At 45.8% G+C, this 20,413-nt stretch overlaps 1 protein-coding gene across 1 annotated transcript in view; it reads right to left on the bottom strand.

The window, feature by feature from the left end:
* Positions 1 to 1,451: 1,451 nt before the first annotated feature.
* ghsra (growth hormone secretagogue receptor a) overlaps positions 1,452 to 20,413 on the bottom strand; it is a 33,529-nt gene continuing 14,567 nt past the window's right edge. Inside the window, exon 2 of the mRNA XM_068041602.1 lies at positions 1,452 to 1,756. Within this exon, the coding sequence (XP_067897703.1) occupies positions 1,452 to 1,756 (305 nt within the window). The remainder of the gene's footprint in view (positions 1,757 to 20,413) is intronic.

Below are 20,413 nucleotides of genomic sequence, written 5' to 3'. Positions count from 1 at the left end.
TTGGCACTGGGATTCTGGCACTGGGGAATTTGGCACTGGGTGATTTGGCACTGGGCAATTTGGCACTGGGAGATTTGGCACTGGGAGATTTGGCACTGGGCAATTTGGCACTGGGTGGTTTGGCACTGGGAGATTTGGCACTGGGTGATTTGGCACTGGGAGATTTGGCACAGGGTAATTTGGCACTAGGTGATTTGGCACTGGGTAATTTGGCACTGGGAGATTTGGCACTAGGTGATTTGGCACTGGGTAATTTGGCACTGGGAGATTTGGCACTGGGTGATTTGGCGCTGGGGGATTTGGCACTGGGAGATTATGGACTGGGTAATTTGGCAGTGGGGGATTTAGCACTGGGTGATTTGGCATTGGGGGATTTGGCGCTGGGGGATTTGGCACTGGGATTCTGGCACTGGGGGATTTGGTGCTGGGGGATTTGGCACTGGGAGATTATGGACTGGGTAATTTGGCAGTGGGGGATTTAGCTCTGGCACAGATATTATCGACCAATTTGGCACACCTCTGTCTGTCATTTCTAGGATTCAATGCTCATGACAATGCCATTTTCATTATATATCAGCCAATATCCGAAGAATAACAAAAGAAAATAGGAAATGCAGAATGAACTTTTTATCTTAAAAGGGTGATTAACTGTTTGGACCCGATTACCTGCATGGGTGCTGGAACAAGAAACCTAATGGGTTTCAGTAAATTCTGGTTAATACAGGGGGTAAGTGGTCTAGATGGACCTCTGGTTCTCAAAGCTCTCCACCACTGGGAGTTTTCCCCACATCATTCTGTGTCTGCTGTAGACTAGTTAATAGAGAATAATTGCTGTGATTAGTCAATAAACTCCATTATTATTGTATCATGCGATTACCAGGATGTTAGAAGGTGAACTAAATAGACTGGTCTTTCATCATCACACGGTTCTTATGTTCTCCTGCTTGATACTGTTACTGATTTGAGTTTGTTTTCTTGTAACAAAATTGTCTTTTGAAACTCTTTCACTACCCAGTACGGGCCATGAAATCAAAGATTATTTACAACATTCTTGAGTAGTTTATCACAGTATCCTATAATTATCTCACAGTGAGTTCAATTAACCAGTTGACTGGGAACCAACATAAATTCACTTGTTTCACAGTAGCAGCTGAAATATTTATATGCTTGCATCAAAAATGCAGCCCAATGGTTTTTGGATAGTCTTGATCTGCAGTCTAGACAGGCAAGGTGAAAGGGACCCTGAATTCTTCAGAATCGTGTGGTTTTTTTTCATTCTTTGTGGTTTCCTATACTGTGGCAATTTCATACTCCTCGTCACTGGAGCTACACCCTTCCAGCCCACGCAACAGGTGGCCAATACATCATGTCCGACCCACCATGCCTACCTCCAGCTTCTGCAAGGCTATGAATGAACGCCGTGACCGTAACTCTTGGTTGCTATGCAATGATCAAGTGCTTACACTGGACTCTGTCCAGGCCGGACAGCTCTCGTCCTTGACTGTCGATGGAGTTCTCCTCGGAGCCTTTTTGACATGGAACAGCTTGAGGGCAGCCACCCGGTACTTCTTGGACATGATGTTGTAAAGGATGGGGTTGATGGCGGCACTCAGGTAAAAGAGGACGAAAGAGACCAGGTTGCAGTATTGGCTGATCTGAAACATCTCAAAGGAGCCCACCTCGGAGGATTTGGAGAAGAGGTAGCGCCCAACGTGAAACGGAAGCCAGCACAGCACAAAAGCGAACACGACAACCGCTGGAAGAGAGCAAGAGAAGGAGGAACAGAGATTAAGTCAGATGTTGCAGAGGATTAACTGTCCCAAAACTGGTGACTTCCGGAAACAATGTTTTTGGACAGTTAGACACTTTGTAAAATGTTAGTAACTGGAAGAGAGGAATTATCAGGTATGGCTGTCTAGTTATTATGGTTTCATTGCTGTTTGTGGGAGCTTGCTGTGCACAAATTGACTGCCATGGGCTGAAGGCTTCCATTCAGGGTTAAGTCCCACCACCAGGGCTGAAAGCGGGAGACAACCCACGCTGGTGGACAGCAGGACCCTGGGGTGGCATTTTACCAGCAGCAGCCAATTAACGGGCCACTGCTGAGGCCACTGTCAGATTGAGGATGGTGGCCTACCACCAGAGCTGCTGGCCCAATCAGAGGCCAAGGCACCCTCGAAGAGCAGGTAAGTGAATTTTGACAGCGAGGGTCAGGCAGGCAGGCCCAGGCAATTGGAAGGCTTGGCAGAGGCCATAGCTGGGGTGGGGGGGGGGGAGGTTGGTGGTGGCCATTGCCCCTGTGGGCTTCCTCCGTATCCATGTTGTAGCCATAAAGGAGGGTCTCCCCCCCGGGAGGGGGCCTGGGTTTGCCTGGCGGTCTTCCCACATGGCTGCAGGCCCTCACGACCTGGGTAAAATGCTGGCAGAGGCAGGAAGTGGCCCTTAATTGACAATTAATTGCCTCAAGGCCACGCTGCAAAGGTTCCCACCACTGGCAATGTGCCATAGCTGTGGGAAGACATCGGGCATGGGGTTCACCTCCCGACACCTTCCCTCCGTCATATTACCACCCGTCCCACCTCCCAGGCCGTCGCCATAGGACCGGGGAAATTCAGCCCCATGTTTCACACATTACAACAATAAATACACTTCGGAAATACTTCACTGGCTGTAAAGCACTTTGAGAAATCCTGAGTTCATGAAAGCTGTTCTATAAATGCAAATTTGTTTATGCATCATGGATATAGCACAGCACGCCATGCCCGATCTCTGAATTCCATCTTCTTCTAGTCCACTATCTGAATCTGAACCAGACTGTTTGCAAACTTGGCATCCTACCTGACCCCAATCTCAGCTCCCGATCCATATCCCACCGTTACCAAGACTGCCTACATCCACCTCCATAATATCACCCATCTCCATCCCTCCCTCAGCTCATCTGCTGCTAAAACTCCCAACCATGCCGTTGTTGCCTCTAGTCACGATTATTCCAACACTCTCCCAGCCGGCCCTCCCACCTTCCATCCTCCATGAACTTCAGCTCATCCAGATCTGCTACTTATATCCTAACTCGCACCAAGTCCCACTCACTTATCGCCCCCCCCCCCCTGTGTTTACTGACCTACATCCCCAATTCCTTTCACCCACCATTGGCAGCCATGCCTTCAGCCACCTAAGCCCTAAACTCTGAAACCCTCCACCTTTCCGTCTCCATCTTTTCTTTAAGACCTTCCCTAAAAGTTAGCTCTTTGACCAAGCTTCTAGTCTCTCTCCTAATATCTCTTTGTTTGGGTGGAGTTGATTTTTTTTGGATTGGTTACACATCTGCAAAGCGTCTAGAAACATTTTGTTCAACTATGTAAGTGCGAGTTGTTGTTGAAGTCGTAACCTACACAGCATGACCATAGCAGTAGAAGGAGGCCATTCAGCCCCTCCAGCCTATTCCGGATTTGCCTCTTATCCCTCGAGACACTTACCCAACAAAAGTTCGATTGATCTCAGGTCTTGAAAGCCCCAAATAACCCCCAGGATCCACAGCATTTTGTTGGAACAAGTCCCAGATTCCCACTGCCCTTTTAGTTTTAGTTTTAGTTTTAGAGATACAGCACTGAAACAGGCCCTTCGGCCCACCGAGTCTGTGCCGACCGTCAACCACCCATTTATACTAATCCTACACTAATTCTATATTCCTACCACATCCCCACCTGCCCCTATATTTCCCTACCACCTACCTATACTAGGGGCAATTGCTAATGGCCAATTTACCTATCAACCTGCAAGCCTTTGGCTGTGGGAGGAAACCGGAACACCCGGAGGAAACCCACGCAGACACAGGGAGAACTTGCAAACTCCATACAGGCAGTACCCAGAATTGAACCCGGGTCGCTGGAGCTGTGAGGCTGCGGTGCTAACCACTGCGCCACTGTGCCGCCCCACTGCGCCACTGTGCCGCCCCTTTGTGTGGAAAAGGTGCCTTTCCGACATCACCCCTGAACAGCCTAGCTCTAATTTTAAGGCAATGTCCACCCTTATTGAACAGGATGAAGTGGATTCTATGGCTGACGTATCGCGAGGTGGGAGAAATCAGGCATGACTGGAAGTGAATGGTGTGCTTGTCATTTCAACACTCCCCCCTGCTCTCATGCTCACATCTCTGTCCTGGGATTGCTGCAGTGTTCCAGTGAACATCAACGCAAGCTCGAGGAACAGCATCTCATTTACCGATTAGGCACACTACAGCCTGTCAGACTGAACATTGAGTTCAATAATTTCAGAGCATGACAGGCCCCCCATTTTACGTTGATTTTTAGTCATTTTTTTCTTCTTTCTTTTTTACATTTAAAAAAAATTTTTTTTCTTTTGTTCATTTCATTTCATTGTAGTTTGTTCAGTTTGCTTACCCGCTGTTTTTTTTCATGTTTGTGCTTGTGGCTTTCAGCCCATTAACACCCTATCTGTCTTTCAACACACCATTAACATATTGTTTGCCTTTGCTCCATGACCTCTTGGTCAGCTATGTGGCCTTGTCCAATCTACACCTTCTCCTTTGTTATCTCTTGCCCCATCCCCGGCTCACTTCCTTATAACCATTGACATTTCTAATATTTGCTAGTTCCGAAGAAGGGTCACTGACCCGAAACGTTAACTCTGCTTCTCTTTCCACAGATGCTGCCAGATCTGCTGAGTGGTTCCAGCATTTCTTGTTTTTATTTCAGATTTCCAGCAGTATTTTGCTTTTATTTTAGTGAATGGTGGGCCTTTTGTTTGTAATTTTCAGCTGAGCCATCAATGACACAGGGGATCCCTCAGAATCTCTGCCTCCAATTCCATGAGCAGGTTTTCTTTCCTGCCAGCAAATCTCCATCAGTAATTCTCACTTTGACTGCGTTGCTGGCAGAACCCTTAATCCCAGGGGCCCCCGGGTTGGGAATGCCTCCGGAATGCTTTTAACTGGTACAGGCGAGTAAACACAGCAGCTTGCAAAAAAAAAAATGTTTTAGATTTATTCCAGGATATCTAAAGGAATGAAAGGTTTAAGAAAAATACAGTGCTTTTAGGACAAAGTGCACACTTGGGCAAAACTTCATCTCCAGTGCTCTGCACACAAATCCAGGAATGTTGGCAGAATCCCAATGATTTTTTTCATTAATATTCAGAGCCCCGCGTCTTCTCCTCCAGGGAAGGCCCACCCGATCAAGAGCCAAATAGGCAAATAGGCACTTAACTGGATGGTGGGGGGGGGGGGTCTTCCAGGGGATCAAGGATCCCAGTGATGAAATTCCCGCCCTCTGAGAGTTGCCGGAGGCGGTGGCTGCTGCCAGTAATAGACCCACCGGTAGCTGTGGATCACCGAGGGACCCCGGCCGTAGGTGAGTCAGGGCAGGAGGGGTTTTGCAGGGTGTAGGGGATTCAGCAGCAAGGGCGGAGGGGGCTGGTTATCAGCAGGCCCCCCCTTCCCGATGCTGGGTCCTTCGTTCAGGCACTGTGTCTTTTAACGAGAGGCCCTGCCCAGCCCCAGAGCTGGCAAGCAACCCACAGGGATTTTCTTGCCTTGCTCCCCCATGCAGCGGCAGGATGCGGCCCTTGATTGGGCATTAATTGCCCACTTAAGGGCCTCAGTTGGCAGCGGGGTGGGAAGGCCATTCACAGGCCTTCCTGCCCTGGACTTAATTTGGGTGGAGATGGGAAGATGACGGGGTTCCAACCCCCTGCCATCATCCCGCCCGATTGTATGCTCTCCCCCAGCTCCAAACCCGACGTTGGGGAGAGCATAACATTCCCCCTCGTATGTTTGAGTGTACCTCTGCGGATGTGCAGGAGTCAGGATCAGATAGGATCAGATCCAATTGTGATGCACGTTAATATTCACTGAGCAGGCTCCCACATTGAGAATGGAACAGTTAGCACAAAATACTTCTGACTCCCACAAATCTTGTGTGTAACTGTTTGTGGAAGTTTGAGTATAACCTTTTAGCCATTACCTATTAGTGAATTATGCTAATTTGATTTCATTTGCAAGAAAAATTAGGTCAATTAAAAATCGGTCCACAACTCAGACCCTGGGACCTCTCTCATTGTGTTCTGCCAGTACACAGATGGTGATAAATACGTTTTCAGTTCTGCATAAACCAGGGCTTAATTAAATTGACTGAACCCTTTACAAGCTGTTGTATATGACAGCGCTAATCCTGATTAAATATCTCCCACACGGTGCAGACTTGCTCTATTTAAAACATCTCCAACATTCACTCTGACTACTCGAGTTTCTTGCACAAACAGCAAGAGAAAGATTATGTTCTTATTGTTTCTCCAGGGTAGGAAATGGTTCAGGAGAAATGGGTCCAAACCATTTCCCCGTTTTCCTTTCCCACTTCTGTATCCCCTCCACAATGGGTACTTTTATTTTGCCCTTGACAACTGAGTGAGTGGCTTGCTAGGCCATTTCAGAGGGCAATTAATTGAATCTAAATTACACCAGCTGCCATGATGGGATTTGAACTCATGTTCCCAGGGCATTAGCCTGGGCCTTTGGATTACTAGCCCAGTGATATTATCACTGCACCACCATCTCTCTGTGGCATGGGATGGGAGTGAGCTTCCGTCAGTGGGGAATGTGGCAGGTTGTTCCAGAAATCCTGTCGACCGTGCCAAACTCGCTGAGAGGAAAAGGGCAAACTGCTGTTGATTCGTTATCACTGAAGACTAGTTTCACTCCTTGTGTTCCAGGGCTGGGCTCCCCTCAGCATCAGAACAGCCCCATTGGAATATCAGACCAGTAGGCTTTACCCCTCCGGTTGTTCACACGTCTCCGTGTATATATATAGATTATATATCCAAACCAGGAAAATTAATTTTCCCATATATTTTCAGAAGTGTTGATGAACCCACTTTTAACCAGTCTCTGTTTGAAATCACAATACCTTACAGGACAGAAGGAGGCCATTCAACCCATCCCCATGCTGGCCCTTTAGAAGACCTATCCAATTAGTCCCACTCTCCTGCTCTTTCCCCATAACCCTGCAAATTTCTCCAAGTATTTATCCAACTCCCTTTTTAAAGTTATTATTGAATCTGCTTCCACTCCCCTTTCAAACAGTGCATTCCGGATCACAACAATTCACCCATTGCCTCCCTGCACTTCTTGTCAATCTTCTTAAAATTTGCACCCTCTAATTGTTGACCCTTATTTCCTCTGTCAAATCTCTATTTAATCTCCCTTTAACCTGTTCTGCTTCAAAGAGAACATTTCTATCTTCTCCAGTCTCTCCACATCACATTATCCCCCATAACATTCTAATAAATCTCTTCCGCACCCTCTCTAAGGTCTTGACATCCTTCCTAAAGTTTGGTTTCCAGAATTGACATAACTTCCTTGCTTTTGTACTTTATGCCTCTCTTTAAAAAGTCCAAGGATCCCATATGTTTTTTCCTTTTAACAGCCTCATCAACTTGTACTACCACCTTCGTAGGAATATAGGAAGAGGAGGAGGTCATTTAGTTCCTCGGGCCTGTTCCACCATTCATTGATCTATGACCTAACTCCATATATTTGTTTATGTAGCCACTCCAGAGGCTGGATTTTCAACTGCCGGTGGGGTTGGGACCGTGTGCGGACATGATTTTAAAATTGAAGTCCAGGAGGGCATCTCTGGATCTCTCCTCCTCCGGGACATACTTCAATTGTTAAAGTGAGGTGTTGGCGAGGGGCTGGTGGGTAGGGAATGGGGCACACACCGTCTCCAATTAATGGCCCATTAAGCTCCTCGAGGACCTTGTTAAGGAGCCGGGGAGGTCAGGACTGCAGTCTTCATATGGGAATCCCGTGAACCCGAACAGTTTGGAGCTGGTTAGTGCACAGCTGTTGGGTCACAGCGGGGCGAAGGGGAACTCTTTTTTTTGAGGTTGAAAATGAAGGGGCCCTCGGGGATCTTGCTCTGGATCATGGGCATTCGCTCAGTTCTGGATGGTTGAACACCATCTTTTTTTTTATGCTGCTGGTCCTCCAAACAGCTGACTGTTCTCTTTAGAAAGGCAGCAGCACGTCCCATCCTGGCTCCTGTCTGCCTTTGCTGCTGTCGCTGTACAGGCAGCTCCCGCCTCCTGGTGACCCTCGGTGCCACTAATTGGGCATCGAGCTCACCTCCTGCCCAATTAAGGCTTTATCATATCAAAATAGCGTCGTGTGAGTAATGCCATTGAGACTAAAGGCCTGCTCAGGTCTGGAACAAACCCCGACCCAAACCCAACAGAACCACATCGGACCCCCGACCCAACCCGGCCCGAGTCCTTCCATTTTTTCCGCACCCACGCCCGACCCGAGCCCGACCCAACCATCGTGCACTCACTGTACGTACCACTTTTGGATGGATGGAATGGAAGGAAGCTGCAGTACAGGCGCGATGACTTCACAGAGACGCTCACTCACTCACTGCGCAGACTCAGAGTCTGTGGAGTCCGGATGCACGTTTCCCTCCTTGACGTCCCAGACTCCCAGCTCAGGCAGGCCTTTCAAATTTTGACGCTTACTTACTCAACTTCCCTTTTCCTTCCAGCAGAGTAAAATGTAGTACTGTGTGTGCCCGAACGGGACCCGGCCCGACCCGATCCCGAGCCCGAAGGCCAGACCTGGAAGAGTGACGCGACCCGAACCTGACACATGTCGTCAGGTCCTATCGAGTTCGGATTTGGGTAGCAGGCCTTTAATGGAGACCCAGCCTCAGGACCCAGAAATCACCCAGGCATCGGGTTCCCGACCCCTTTTTTAAAATCCAGCCCCAGATCTCTCCGCCCCTGCACCCTCTTTTAAAATTGCACAATTTAATTGCTATTGCCTCTCCTCGTTATTCATTCCCAGATGCATCATTTCACATTTCCTCGGTCATGTGACTGCCTATTTCACCTGTCTGTCTATGTCCTCCTGAACCCAGTTACTGACCTCCTCACTGCTTACTACATTCCCAAGTTTCGTGTCGTCTGCACATTTTGCTCTGTATACCCAAATCCAGATCAGTAATATATATCAAAAATAGCAGTGGTCGTAATACCAGCTCCTGGGGTACAGCACTGTAAACTTCCCTAGAGTCTGATAAACAAGCATTCACCAGTAATTTCTACTTTCTATTTTTTACCCAATTTTGTATCCATGCTGCCACTGCCCCTTTAATCCCATGGCCTTCAATTTTCCGAATACGTCTAACACGTGATACTTTCTCAAATGCCTTTCGAAAATCCATATACACAAAATCAACTGCATTACCCTCATTAATCCTCTCCATTACTTCACCAAAGAACTGAATCAAGGTAATCAGTAAAAAAGACCTCGCCCCCTCTCTCAAGAGTTCCGTTTCACTTAAATGATCTTGTCTGTTGTCTACTCAAGCTAAGAGGTAGACTAAAGGGCTGAATCATAGTCTGTCTAGACCTTATAAACTTTGCCAAGATAACAAAACATTTCTCAAGGTTCTTTAAACATGGTTACATAGAACTTACAGCACAGGAAAAGCACATACGGCCCAACAGGTCTATGCCAGTGTTTATGCTCCACACGAGCTACTGCTCGCATGGCGAAATCTCTAAAGCTGTGTGGTATTGGAGAGATTATGTAGAATGAATCCTGTCCTCAAAGGGTGGTCAATATTGACAAACCATCACTATGACCACCTATTTCCACCTCCATATCACCCTACTCCGCCCCTGCCTCAGCTCATCTGCAGCTGAAACCTTCATCCTTGCCTACACCACCTCTGGACTTGACTATTCCAATGCAGTCCTCACTGGCCCACACATCAAGTCCCGTTTCCCTATTGCCCCTGTGCTCGCTGGCCTACATCAGCTCCTGGTCTGGCAACACCTCAATTTTAAAATTCTCATCCTCATTTTCATATCCTCCATGACCTCGCCCCTCCCTATCTCTGTAATCTCCTCCAGCCCTATAACCCTCTGAGATATCTGCACTCCTCTAATTCTGGTCTCTTCAGCATCCACGATTTTATTGCACCTTCAGTTGCCTGGGCCCTAAGCTCTGGAATTCCATCTCTATGCCTCTCTGCCTCTCTACCTCACTTTCCTCCTTGAAGACACTCCTTAAAACCTACCTCTTTGACCAAGCTTTTGGTCACCTGTGCTCATATATGAACATGCGAACATATGAATTAGGAGCAGGAGCAGGAGTAGGCCACTCGGTACCTCCAGCCTGCTCTACCATTCAACAAGATCATGGCTGATCTGATTGTAACCTCAACTTCACATTTCCCCCTACCCCCGATAACCTTTTACCCCCTTGCTTATCAAGACACTATCTACCTCTGCCTTAAAAATATTCAAAGACTCTGCTTCCACTGCCTTTTGAGGAAGAGAATTCCAAAGACTCACAACCCTCTGAGAGAAAAAAATTCTCCTCATCTCTGTCTTAAATGGACGACCCCTTATTTTTAAACAGTGACCTCTTGTTCTCGACTCTCCCACAAGGGGAAACATCCTTTCCACATCCGCCCTGTCAAGACCCCTCAGGATCTTATATGTTTCAATCAAGTCACCTCTTACTCTTCTAAACTCCAGCAGATACAAACCGAGCCTGTCCAACCTTTCTTCATAAGACAACCTGCCCATTCCAGGAATTAGTCTAGTAAAGCTTCTCTGAACTGCTTCCAATGCATTTACACCCTTCCTTAAATAAGGAGACCAGTACTGTACACAGTACTCCAGATGTGGTCTCACCAATGCCCCGTTTAACTGAAGCATAATCTCCCTACTTTTGTATTCAATTCCCCTCACGATAAACGATCTCCTTATGTGACTTAGTGATATAATTTTGCTTTACAATGCTCCTGTGAAGAGCCTTGGGACATTTTGTTATGTTATGTTAAAGTCCAACTTTTTGTTGTTGATCTACCCCATTGGCCAAAGCCAGGATCCCAAGATAAGGCTTAAGTATGGAAAGTCTGGAGAGAATGTAGGAATATGAGGTTAGTTTGACAAGAGCAGGGAAGTCGGACTATGTGAAGGAGCTTAAATGTAGCAGAGGAAGGAAGGGCTGAGTGACCTTTGTTTTTAAAATTTCTTTTCCAGTTTGCTTACTTTAGCAAAAGTGAACCCCTGCTGCAGGCAAGGGTGAGTACAATGCCATTTCGAATTGTAATCCAAAGATTTTCTCCTTCTTATTTAGGAATATAGGAACTGAAAGAGGCCATTTGTGTCCATGCTAGATGTTGTCTGGGTTGCAGTCGAACGACAAGAACTTTCCGCAAGTGGCTACACAAGTGGTTTAGTTAAATCCAATTATAAAACAGAAGCAAAAGTACTTTGAATAATCGCTTCCAATTATTTAATTAATTCACTGAGCGAAAAGATATGGAGCAAAGACAGTGCAATAGAACTGAGGCCATGATCTAATTGATTGATGCACCAGGCTGAATGGCCTCCCCCTGCTCCGATGTTCTTATGAGAGTTGGTAGGTCCCACGTTTTATTCGGACTGAGCTGGGATGGCAGTAAAGGCCCATATTTTGCCTCCCCCGGGTTAAGGAGGGGTAAATCAGACAGGGTTCCTTTTGTGATGACTGTCCAGTGGCCACCCTCCAATAGAAGATTACAAGCAAGGGTTGGGTTGCGACCTGCGTTAGGATTTGTTGCCTTATTCAATACAATTATAAATGGATACTAACGTGGATAATAGCCACTTGTGTGGGGAATCGGAGAACGATCAGTATTCATGTTGTAAAGAAAGGAGGGGCGATAAGCAAAATGAAAAAAAATATTTGAAATTATTAAAGAGGCTGGACTGTGGGGAAAAAACTTTATCACTGCTCCAAAAGATTTATTAAGATTTAATGAAAACTACTTGGAGTCAGAAGCAAAATTGGCCATGTTGATAGTAAGTTAAAGAATTAATTGTCTCTCTGCAAGACGTAGCTGGAGAAAGACAGACCGAAATGAAAGGCACGCTGACCTTTTAATTAAGTCTTTCCAATTGGTATTTGCAGTTGAAGTATCCAGGATCTTGTTTAATCCATTAATTGAGGTGTCAGAGGATTCTTCAAAGAATCACAGAGACAGAGGTGAGTAGAGAAACAATGACTGAAAAGGGAAAAGCTTAACAAGGATTCATAAAGGTGATTGATCTTGTTGGAAAAAAAAACATTCAGCAAAGATAGCAGGTTAAAAGTGCTCACTGTTTCATGGAAACAGGTATAAAACTCAGGGTGTTTTTTATTTGTTCATGCACCCCTAATTGCCATTAGCTTGCTAGGCCATTTTAAGAGTCAACCACTTTGCCTGTGGGTTACATGCCAGACTAGATAAGGACAGCAGATTTCCTTCCCTAAAGGGAACCAGATGGGTTTTTACTTATTTATTTAGAGATACAGCACTGAAACAGGCCCTTCGGCCCACCGAGTCTGTGCCAACCAACAATCACCCATTTATACTAATCCTACATTAACCCCATATTCTCTACCACATCCCCACCATTCTCCTGCCACCTACCTACACTAGGGGCAATTTACAATGGCCAATTTACCTATCAACCTGCAAGTCTTTGGCTGTGGGAGGAAACCAGAGCACCCGGTGGAAACCCACGCAGACACAGGGAGAACTTGCAAACTCTGAACAGGCAGTACCCAGAACCAAACCCAGGTCACTAGAGCTGTGAGGCTGCAGTGCTAACCACTGTGCCACAATCAACAATGGTTTCATGGTCACCATTAGACTAGCTTTTAATTCCAGACTTTTATTAATTGGATTTTTCACCATCTGCCATGGTGGGATTTAAACCCATGTCTCCAGAGCATTGGCCTATCCTCTGGTTTACTAGGCCAGAGACATTACCACTAGGCCACCACTTCCCCTGGAATACAGTTAACCATGAATCCGACTTTAAGAGAAGATCAGACTTGCAACATTCGATTCCCTGGAATTTAGAAGGTTAAGGAACGTTTTCACAGAATCACAGAATAATACAGTGCAGAAGAGGCCCTTCGGCCCATCGAGTCTGCACCGATACATTAAAACACCTGACCTGTCTACCTAATCCCATTTGCCATCACTCGGCCCATAGCCTTGAATGTTATGACGTGCCAAGTGCTCATCCAGGTACTTTTTAAAGGATGTGAGGCAACCTGCATCTACCACCCTCCCAGGCAGGGCATTCCAGACCGTTACACCCTCTGGGTAAAAAAGTTCTTCCTCAAATCCCCCTTAAACCTCCCATCCCGCACCTTCAACTTGTGGCCCCTCGTAACTGACCCTTCAACTAAAGGGAACAGCTGCTCCCTATCCACCCTGTCCATGCCCCTCATAATCTTGTGCACCTCGATCAGGTCACCCCTCAGTCTTCTCTGCTCCAGTGAAAACAACCCAAGCCTATCCAACCTCTCTTCATAGCTTAAATGTTCCATCCTAGGCAACATCCTGGTAAATCGCCTCTGCACCCCCTCCAATGCAATCACATCCTTCCTATAATGTGGCGACCAGAATTGCACACAGTACTCCAGCTGTGGCCTTACCAAAGTTCTGTACAACTCCAACATGACCTCCCTGCTTTTGTAATCTATGCCTCAATTGATAAAGGTAAGTGTCCCATATGCCTTTTTCACCACCCTATTAACCTGCCCTTCAGCCTTCAGAGATCTATGGACAAACACGCCATGGTCCCTTTGTTTCTCGGAACTTCCCAGTGTCAGGCCATTCATTGAATACTTCCGTGTCACATTACTCCTTCCAAAGTGTATCACCTCACACTTTTCAGCGTTAAATTCCATCTGCCACTTTTCTGCCCATTTGACCATCCCGTCTATATCTTCCTGTAACCTAAGACACTCCACCTCACTGTTAACCACTCGTCCAATCTTTGTGTCATCCGCGAACTTACTGATCCTACCCCCCACATAGTCATCTATGTCGTTTATATAAATGACAAACAATAGGGGACCCAGCACAGATCCCTGTGGTACGCCACTGGACACTGGCTTCCAGTCACTAAAACAGCTGTCTGTCATCACTCTCTGTCTCCTACAGCTAAGCCAATTTTGAATCCACCTTATCAAGTTACCTTGTATCCCATGTGCATTTGCTTTCTTGATAACTCTCCCATGTGGGACCTTGTCAAAGGCTTTGCTGAAATCCATGTAAACTACATCAACTGCACTACCCTCATCTACACACCTGGTCACATGCTCAAAAAATTCAATCAAATTTGTTAGGCATGACCTCCCTCTGACAAAGCCATGCTGACTATTCCTAATCAAATTTTGCCTCTCCAAGTGGTGATAGATTCTCTCCTTCAGAATGTTCTCCAATAGTTTCCCTACCACTGACGTGAGACTCACTGGTCTGTAGTTCCCTGGCTTATCTCTACAACCTTTCTTAAATAGTGGGACCACATTAGCTGTTCTCCAGTCCTCTGGCACCTCCCCCGTGGCCAGAGAGGAATTAAAAATTAGGGTCAGAGCCTCAGCAATCTCCACCCTCGCCTCCCACAGCATCCTGGGACACAAACCGTCCAGACCTGGAGATTTGTCCACTCTTAAGCCTGCCAAAACCTCCAATACCTTGTCACTTGATACCTTGATCAAATTTTTCAAGTTATTAAGGGAAACAGATGGGTAAATAAAAACTATTTCCACTGCTTGGGGAGTCTAAGGCCAGGGACATAGCCAAACAATTAAAACCAGACATGCAGCCATGAAATTAAGAAAAGCTTCTACACACAAAGGGTGGTAGAAGTTTGGAACTCTCTTCCACAAATGGCAATTGATGCTAGATCAATTGTTAATTTTAAAACTGAGTTTGATAGATTTTTGCTAACCAGACATATTAAGGGATATGGGATTAGCTCACAGATCAGTCATATCCTGAATGAATACATTGCGTCTGTCTTCACAAAAGAGAGAAACGATGCAGATATTGTCATTAAGGAGGAGGAGTGTGAAGTATTGGATGTGATAAACATCGGGAGAGAGGAAGTATTAATGGGATTAGCATCCTTGAAAGATGATAAATCATCAGGGCTGGATGAAATGTACCCTAGGCTGTTAAAAGAAACAAGAGAGGAAATAGCAGAGGGTCTGAACATCAATTTCCAGTCCTCACTGGATACAGGTGTGATGTCGGAGGATTGGAGAATTGCTAACGTTGTACCTCTGTTTAAAAAGGGAGCGAGGGATAGACTACATAATTACAGTCCAGTCAGTCTAACCTCAGTAGTGGGAAAATTATTGGAATCTATTCTGAGAGACAAGATAAACTGTCACTTAGAAAGGCACCGGTTAATTAAGGATAGTCAGCATGGATTTGTTAAGGGAAGATCTTGTTTGACCAACTTGATCAAATTTTTTGAAGAAGTAACAAGGAAGATAGATGAGGGTAGTGCAGTTGATGTGGTCTACATTGATTTTAGCAAGGCTTTTGACAAGTTCCCACATGGCAGACTGGTTAAAAAAATAAAAACCCATGGGATCCAGGGAAATGCAGCAAGGTGGATACAAAATTAGCTCAGTGGCAGGAAACAAAGGGTAATTGTTGACGGTTGTTTTCGCGACTGAAGGGTGTTTCCAGTGGCGTTCGCAAGGCTCAGTACTGGGTCCCCTGCTTTTTGTGGTGTATATTAATGATTTGTAAATGTAGGGGGCATGATCAAGAAGTTTGCAGATGACACAAAGATAGATAGTAGATAGCAAGGAGGGTAGCTGTAGGCTGCAGGAAGATATTGATGGTCTGGTCAGATGGGCAGAAAAGTGTCAAATGGAATTCAACCTGGAGATGTGTGAGGTGATACATTTGGGGAGGTCAAACAAGGCAAAGGAATACAGGATTAATGGGAAAATACTGAGAAGTGTAGATGAAATAAGGGACCTTGGAGTGAATGTCCACAGATCCCTGAAGGTAGCAGGACAGGTCGATTAGGTGGTTAAGAAGGCATCTGGAATCCCTTCCTTTATTGGCCGAGGTCGAGAATATAAGAGCAGGGAGGTTATGCTGGAACTGTATAACTCATTGGTTAGGCCACAACCTGAGTACTGTGTGCAGTTCTGGTCACCTCATTACAGAAAAGGATATAATTGCACTAGAGAAGGTACAGAGGAGATTTACGAGGATGTTGCCAGGACTGGAAAAATGCAGCTATGAGGAAAGATTGGATAAGCTGGGGTCATTCTCCTAGGAGCAGAGAAAGCTGAGGGGAGATCTGATTGAAACATACAAAATTTTGAGGGGCCTGGATAGAGTGGAGGTCACCTTAGCAGAGAGATCAGTGACTAGGGGGCATAGATTTAAAGTGATTGGTAGAAAAATTAGAGGGGAGGTGAGGAAAGACTTGTTCACCCAGAGGGTGGTGGGAGTCTGGAACTCACTGCCTGAAAGAGTAGTTGAGGCAGAGACCCTCAAATCATTCAAAAGGAGTCTGGATATGCACCTTAAATGCCGTAATCTGGAGGGCTACGGACAACATGCTGGAAGGTGGGATTAGACTGGGTGGATCATTTTTCGGCCAGCACAGACACAATGGGCCAAGTGGCTTCTGTATGTGCCTTAAACTTTCTATGATTCTATGAGGAGGTAGAAGTCCCGTCCAAAACCAATTAAGGGCCTTGGGAGCGAACAATCCCGGTCTGGCTCCCTAGGACCGGCAGCAGCGGGCTCACCACTGACTTTTCGGCCAGAGGACAGGGCCTCCCGCCCAACGAAAAACTCTGGCCATTAGAACAGGTGTCCAAAAGCTTGATCAATGAGGGAGATTTTAAGGAGCGTCTTAAAGAAGTAGAGAGAGAGAGCTGGAGAGGTTTAGGGAGGGAATTCCAGAGCTTAGGGCCCAGGCAGCTGAAGGCACGGCTGCCAATGGTGGAGTGATGTTTTAGAGGGCCTGCATCTACATTGGGTGGGGTAATGACTCTTCACTGTTCTTCACTTAAGACCTATGACATAAACCACATGGAAAGAAGTCACCTCACAATGAAGTACATAAGAGCAGCCTCCTGGGTCTGATCTCCTTCCAATAACGATTCTTGACTGTGTTACTGTCCCTTTAATGAGCAACGGTTTCATTCTGTATAGCAGATAGGGATGGGCAATAAATGCAGACCTAGCCAGTGATGCCCACATCCCATGAACAAATAAAAAAAGGTCGGCATGCAGCTAGTCTCTGCTGCGGTTCTGCCAGCTCAAGTCAGTTAACCAGCAACACGTTGAGGGAATTATGTGCCTTAATGAATTCTTTAAAAAGATTTGTCCGTTAATCCCAGTACCCCTGCTCTTTCCCCATTGCCCTGCAAAGTTCTTCTTTTTCAAATATGTATCCAATTTGCTTTTGAAATTTACTATTGAATCTGCTTCCACCGTCCTTTCAGGCAGCACATTCCAGATCACAACAACTCGCTGTGTAAAATAATTTCTCCTCAAGTCACCTCTGTTTCTTTTGCCAATTACCTTAAATTTGTGCGTCCTCTGGTTACCGAACCTCCTGACACTGCAAACAGTTTCTCCTTATTTACTTTATCAAAATCCTTCATAAGTTTGAACACTTCTAGCAAATCTCCCCTTAACCTTCTCTGCTCTAAGGAAAACAATCCCAGTTTCTCTAGTCTTGTCACATAACTGATCTCCGTCACCCCTGGACGATTTTAGTAAAACTCCTCTGCACCTCATTCCAGACCTTAATATCCCTCCTAAACTGCGGTGCCCAGAATTGGACACAATACTCCAGCTGAGGCCTAACTAGTAATTTATAAAGGGCGGCACAGGGGCGCAGTGGTTAGCATAGCAGCCTCACAGCTCCAGTGACCCGGGTTCAATTCTGGGTACTGCCTGTGTGGAGTTTGCAAGTTCTCCCTGTGAACCGCGTGGGTTTTCGCCGGATCCTCCGGTTTCCTCCCATAGCCAAAGACTTGTAGGTGGTAGGAGAATATAGGGAAGGTGGGGATGTGGTAGGAATATGGGATTAGTGTAGGATTAGTATAAATGGGTGGTTGATGGTTGGCACAGACTCGGTGGGCTGAAGGGCCTGTTTCAGTGCTGTATCTCTAAATAAATAAATTTGCACCTACACAGTATTATAGTGAATCCACTCATCGGCATATTAGAACATCTGCTGAACATCTAAGCTACATTATCCCGGTAGATTCTGGGCACTGCAGCTCAGGAAGTATATATTGTTCTGAGAGGAGGTGCAGCGCAGGTTCAACTACAATGATACCGTGACTTACAGGGTTAAATAGTGAGAACAGGCTGCACAGACTAGGCTTGTATTCCATTGAGTTAAGAGGGTTGAGAGGTGATCTCATTGAGGTGTTTAAAATGATAAAGGGATCCAATAGATACTAAGAAACTATTTCCTCTGGTGGAGGAGTCCAGAACAAGGCAGCATAATCTGAAATTTAGATCTAAGCCATTTAGGAATGAAATCAGGAAGCACTTTTTCACACAAAGGGTTCGTAAAATCTGAAACTCTCCCCCAAAAGCCTGTAGATGCAGTTGGTCAATTGAAATGTTGGGTAAGGTTATCAAAGAATATGCAGCAAAAGTAAGTAAATGGAGTTGAGGTACAGATCATAGCATGGTTTCAGTACAGAAGGAGGCCATTCAGCCCATTGTCTCCATGCTAGTCCCAGACCCCTGCCCTTTCCTCGTGGCCCTGCAATTTTTTTCTCTTCAGATAATTATGCAATTACACTTTGAAAGCCACAATTCAATCTGCCTCTATCACACTGAAGTGCAGTGCATTCCAGATCCTAACCACTCGCTGGGTAACAAAGGTTTTTCTCATGTCACCATTGGTTCTTTTGCCAATCACCTTAAATCAGTGCCCTCCGGTTCTCAACTCTTCCCTTGATGGGAACAGTTTCTCTCTCTCTCTACTTTGTCCAGACCCTCACAATTTTGAATACCTCCATCAAATCTCCTCTCAACCTTCTCTTCAATAAGGAGAACAGTCCCAGCTTCTCCAATCTATCCACGTAACTAAAGCCCCTCATCTCTGGAGCCGTTCTCTTTTCTGCACCCTTTTTAAAGCCTTCACATCCTTCCTAAATCGTGGTGCCCAGAATTGGACACAATACTCCAGTTGAAGCAACACCTGTGTTTATTAAGGTTTATCATAACTACCTTGCTTTTGTACTCTATGCCTCTATTTATTAAGCCCAGGATCCCGTATGCCTTTTTAACTACTTTCTCAATCTGTCCCGCCATCCTCATGTACCCCCAGGTACCTCTGCTCCTGCATCCCCTTTAGAATTGTCCCCTTTATTTTATATTGTCTCTCCTCATTCCTCCTATCAAAATGTATCACTTGACACTCTTCTGCATTAAATTTCATCTGTCACTTGTCTGCTCATTCCATCAATCTGTCTATGCCCTACGGAAATCTATCACAATCCTCCTCACAGTTCACAATACTTCCAAGTTTTGTGTCATCTGCAAATTTTGAAATTGTGCCCTGTACACCCAAGTCTAGGTCATTAATATACATCAAGAAAAGCAGTGGTCCTAATACTGATCCCTGGGGAACTCCACTGTATACTGTCCTCCAGTCTGAAAATCAACTGTTCACCATTACTCTGTTTCCTGTCATTCTGCCAACTTCGCATCCATGCTGTCACTATCCTTTTTATTCCATGGGTTAGAACTTTGCTGACAAGCAAAATGAACTTTTGGAAGTTCATGTACACCACATCAACTGGATTACCCTCATCAACCCTCTCTGTTAACTCATCAAAAAGCTCAATCAAGTTAATTAAATATTATTTGCCCTTAACAAATCCATGCTGTCTTTCCTTAATTGGTCTACACTTGTCCAAGTGAGTGTGATTTTGTCCTGGGTTATCATTTCTAAAAGCTTTCCCACCACTGAGGTTAGACTGACTGGCCTGTAGTTGCTGAGTTAATCTTTATACCATTTTTTGAACAAAGGTGCAACTTGAGGAAAGAGGTGTGGGCATTGGAGAGAGTACAGAAAAGATTCACGAGAATGGTTCCAGGGATGAGGAATTTCAGTTATGATGATTGATTGGAGTAGTGGGCGGCACAGTGGCGCAGTGGTTAGCACCGCAGCCTCACAGCTCCAGCGACCCAGGTTCAATTCTGGGTGCTGCCTGTGTGGAGTTTGCAAATTCTCCCTGTGTCAGCGTGGGTTTTCTCCGGGTGCTCCGGTTTCCTCCCACAAGCCAAAAGACTTGCAGGTTGATAGGTAAATTGGCCATTATAAATTGCCCCTAGTATAGGTAGGTGGTAGGGAAATACAGGGACAGGTGGGGATGCAGTAGGAATATGAGATTAGTGTAGGATTAGTATAAATGGGTGGTTGATGGTCGGCACAGACTCGGTGGGCCGAAGGGCCTGTTTCAGTGCTGTATCTCTAAACATAAACATAGTTAGGACTGTTTTCCTTGGAGAAGAGAAGGCTGAGGGGTGATTTGATAGAGCTATTC

The sequence above is a fragment of the Heterodontus francisci genome, chromosome 11 (assembly GCF_036365525.1).
Source record: "Heterodontus francisci isolate sHetFra1 chromosome 11, sHetFra1.hap1, whole genome shotgun sequence".
NCBI classification, from domain to species: domain Eukaryota; kingdom Metazoa; phylum Chordata; class Chondrichthyes; order Heterodontiformes; family Heterodontidae; genus Heterodontus; species Heterodontus francisci.
The sequence above is the reverse complement of the archived record's forward strand: the minus strand, read 5'-3'. Positions and strand labels throughout refer to the sequence as shown.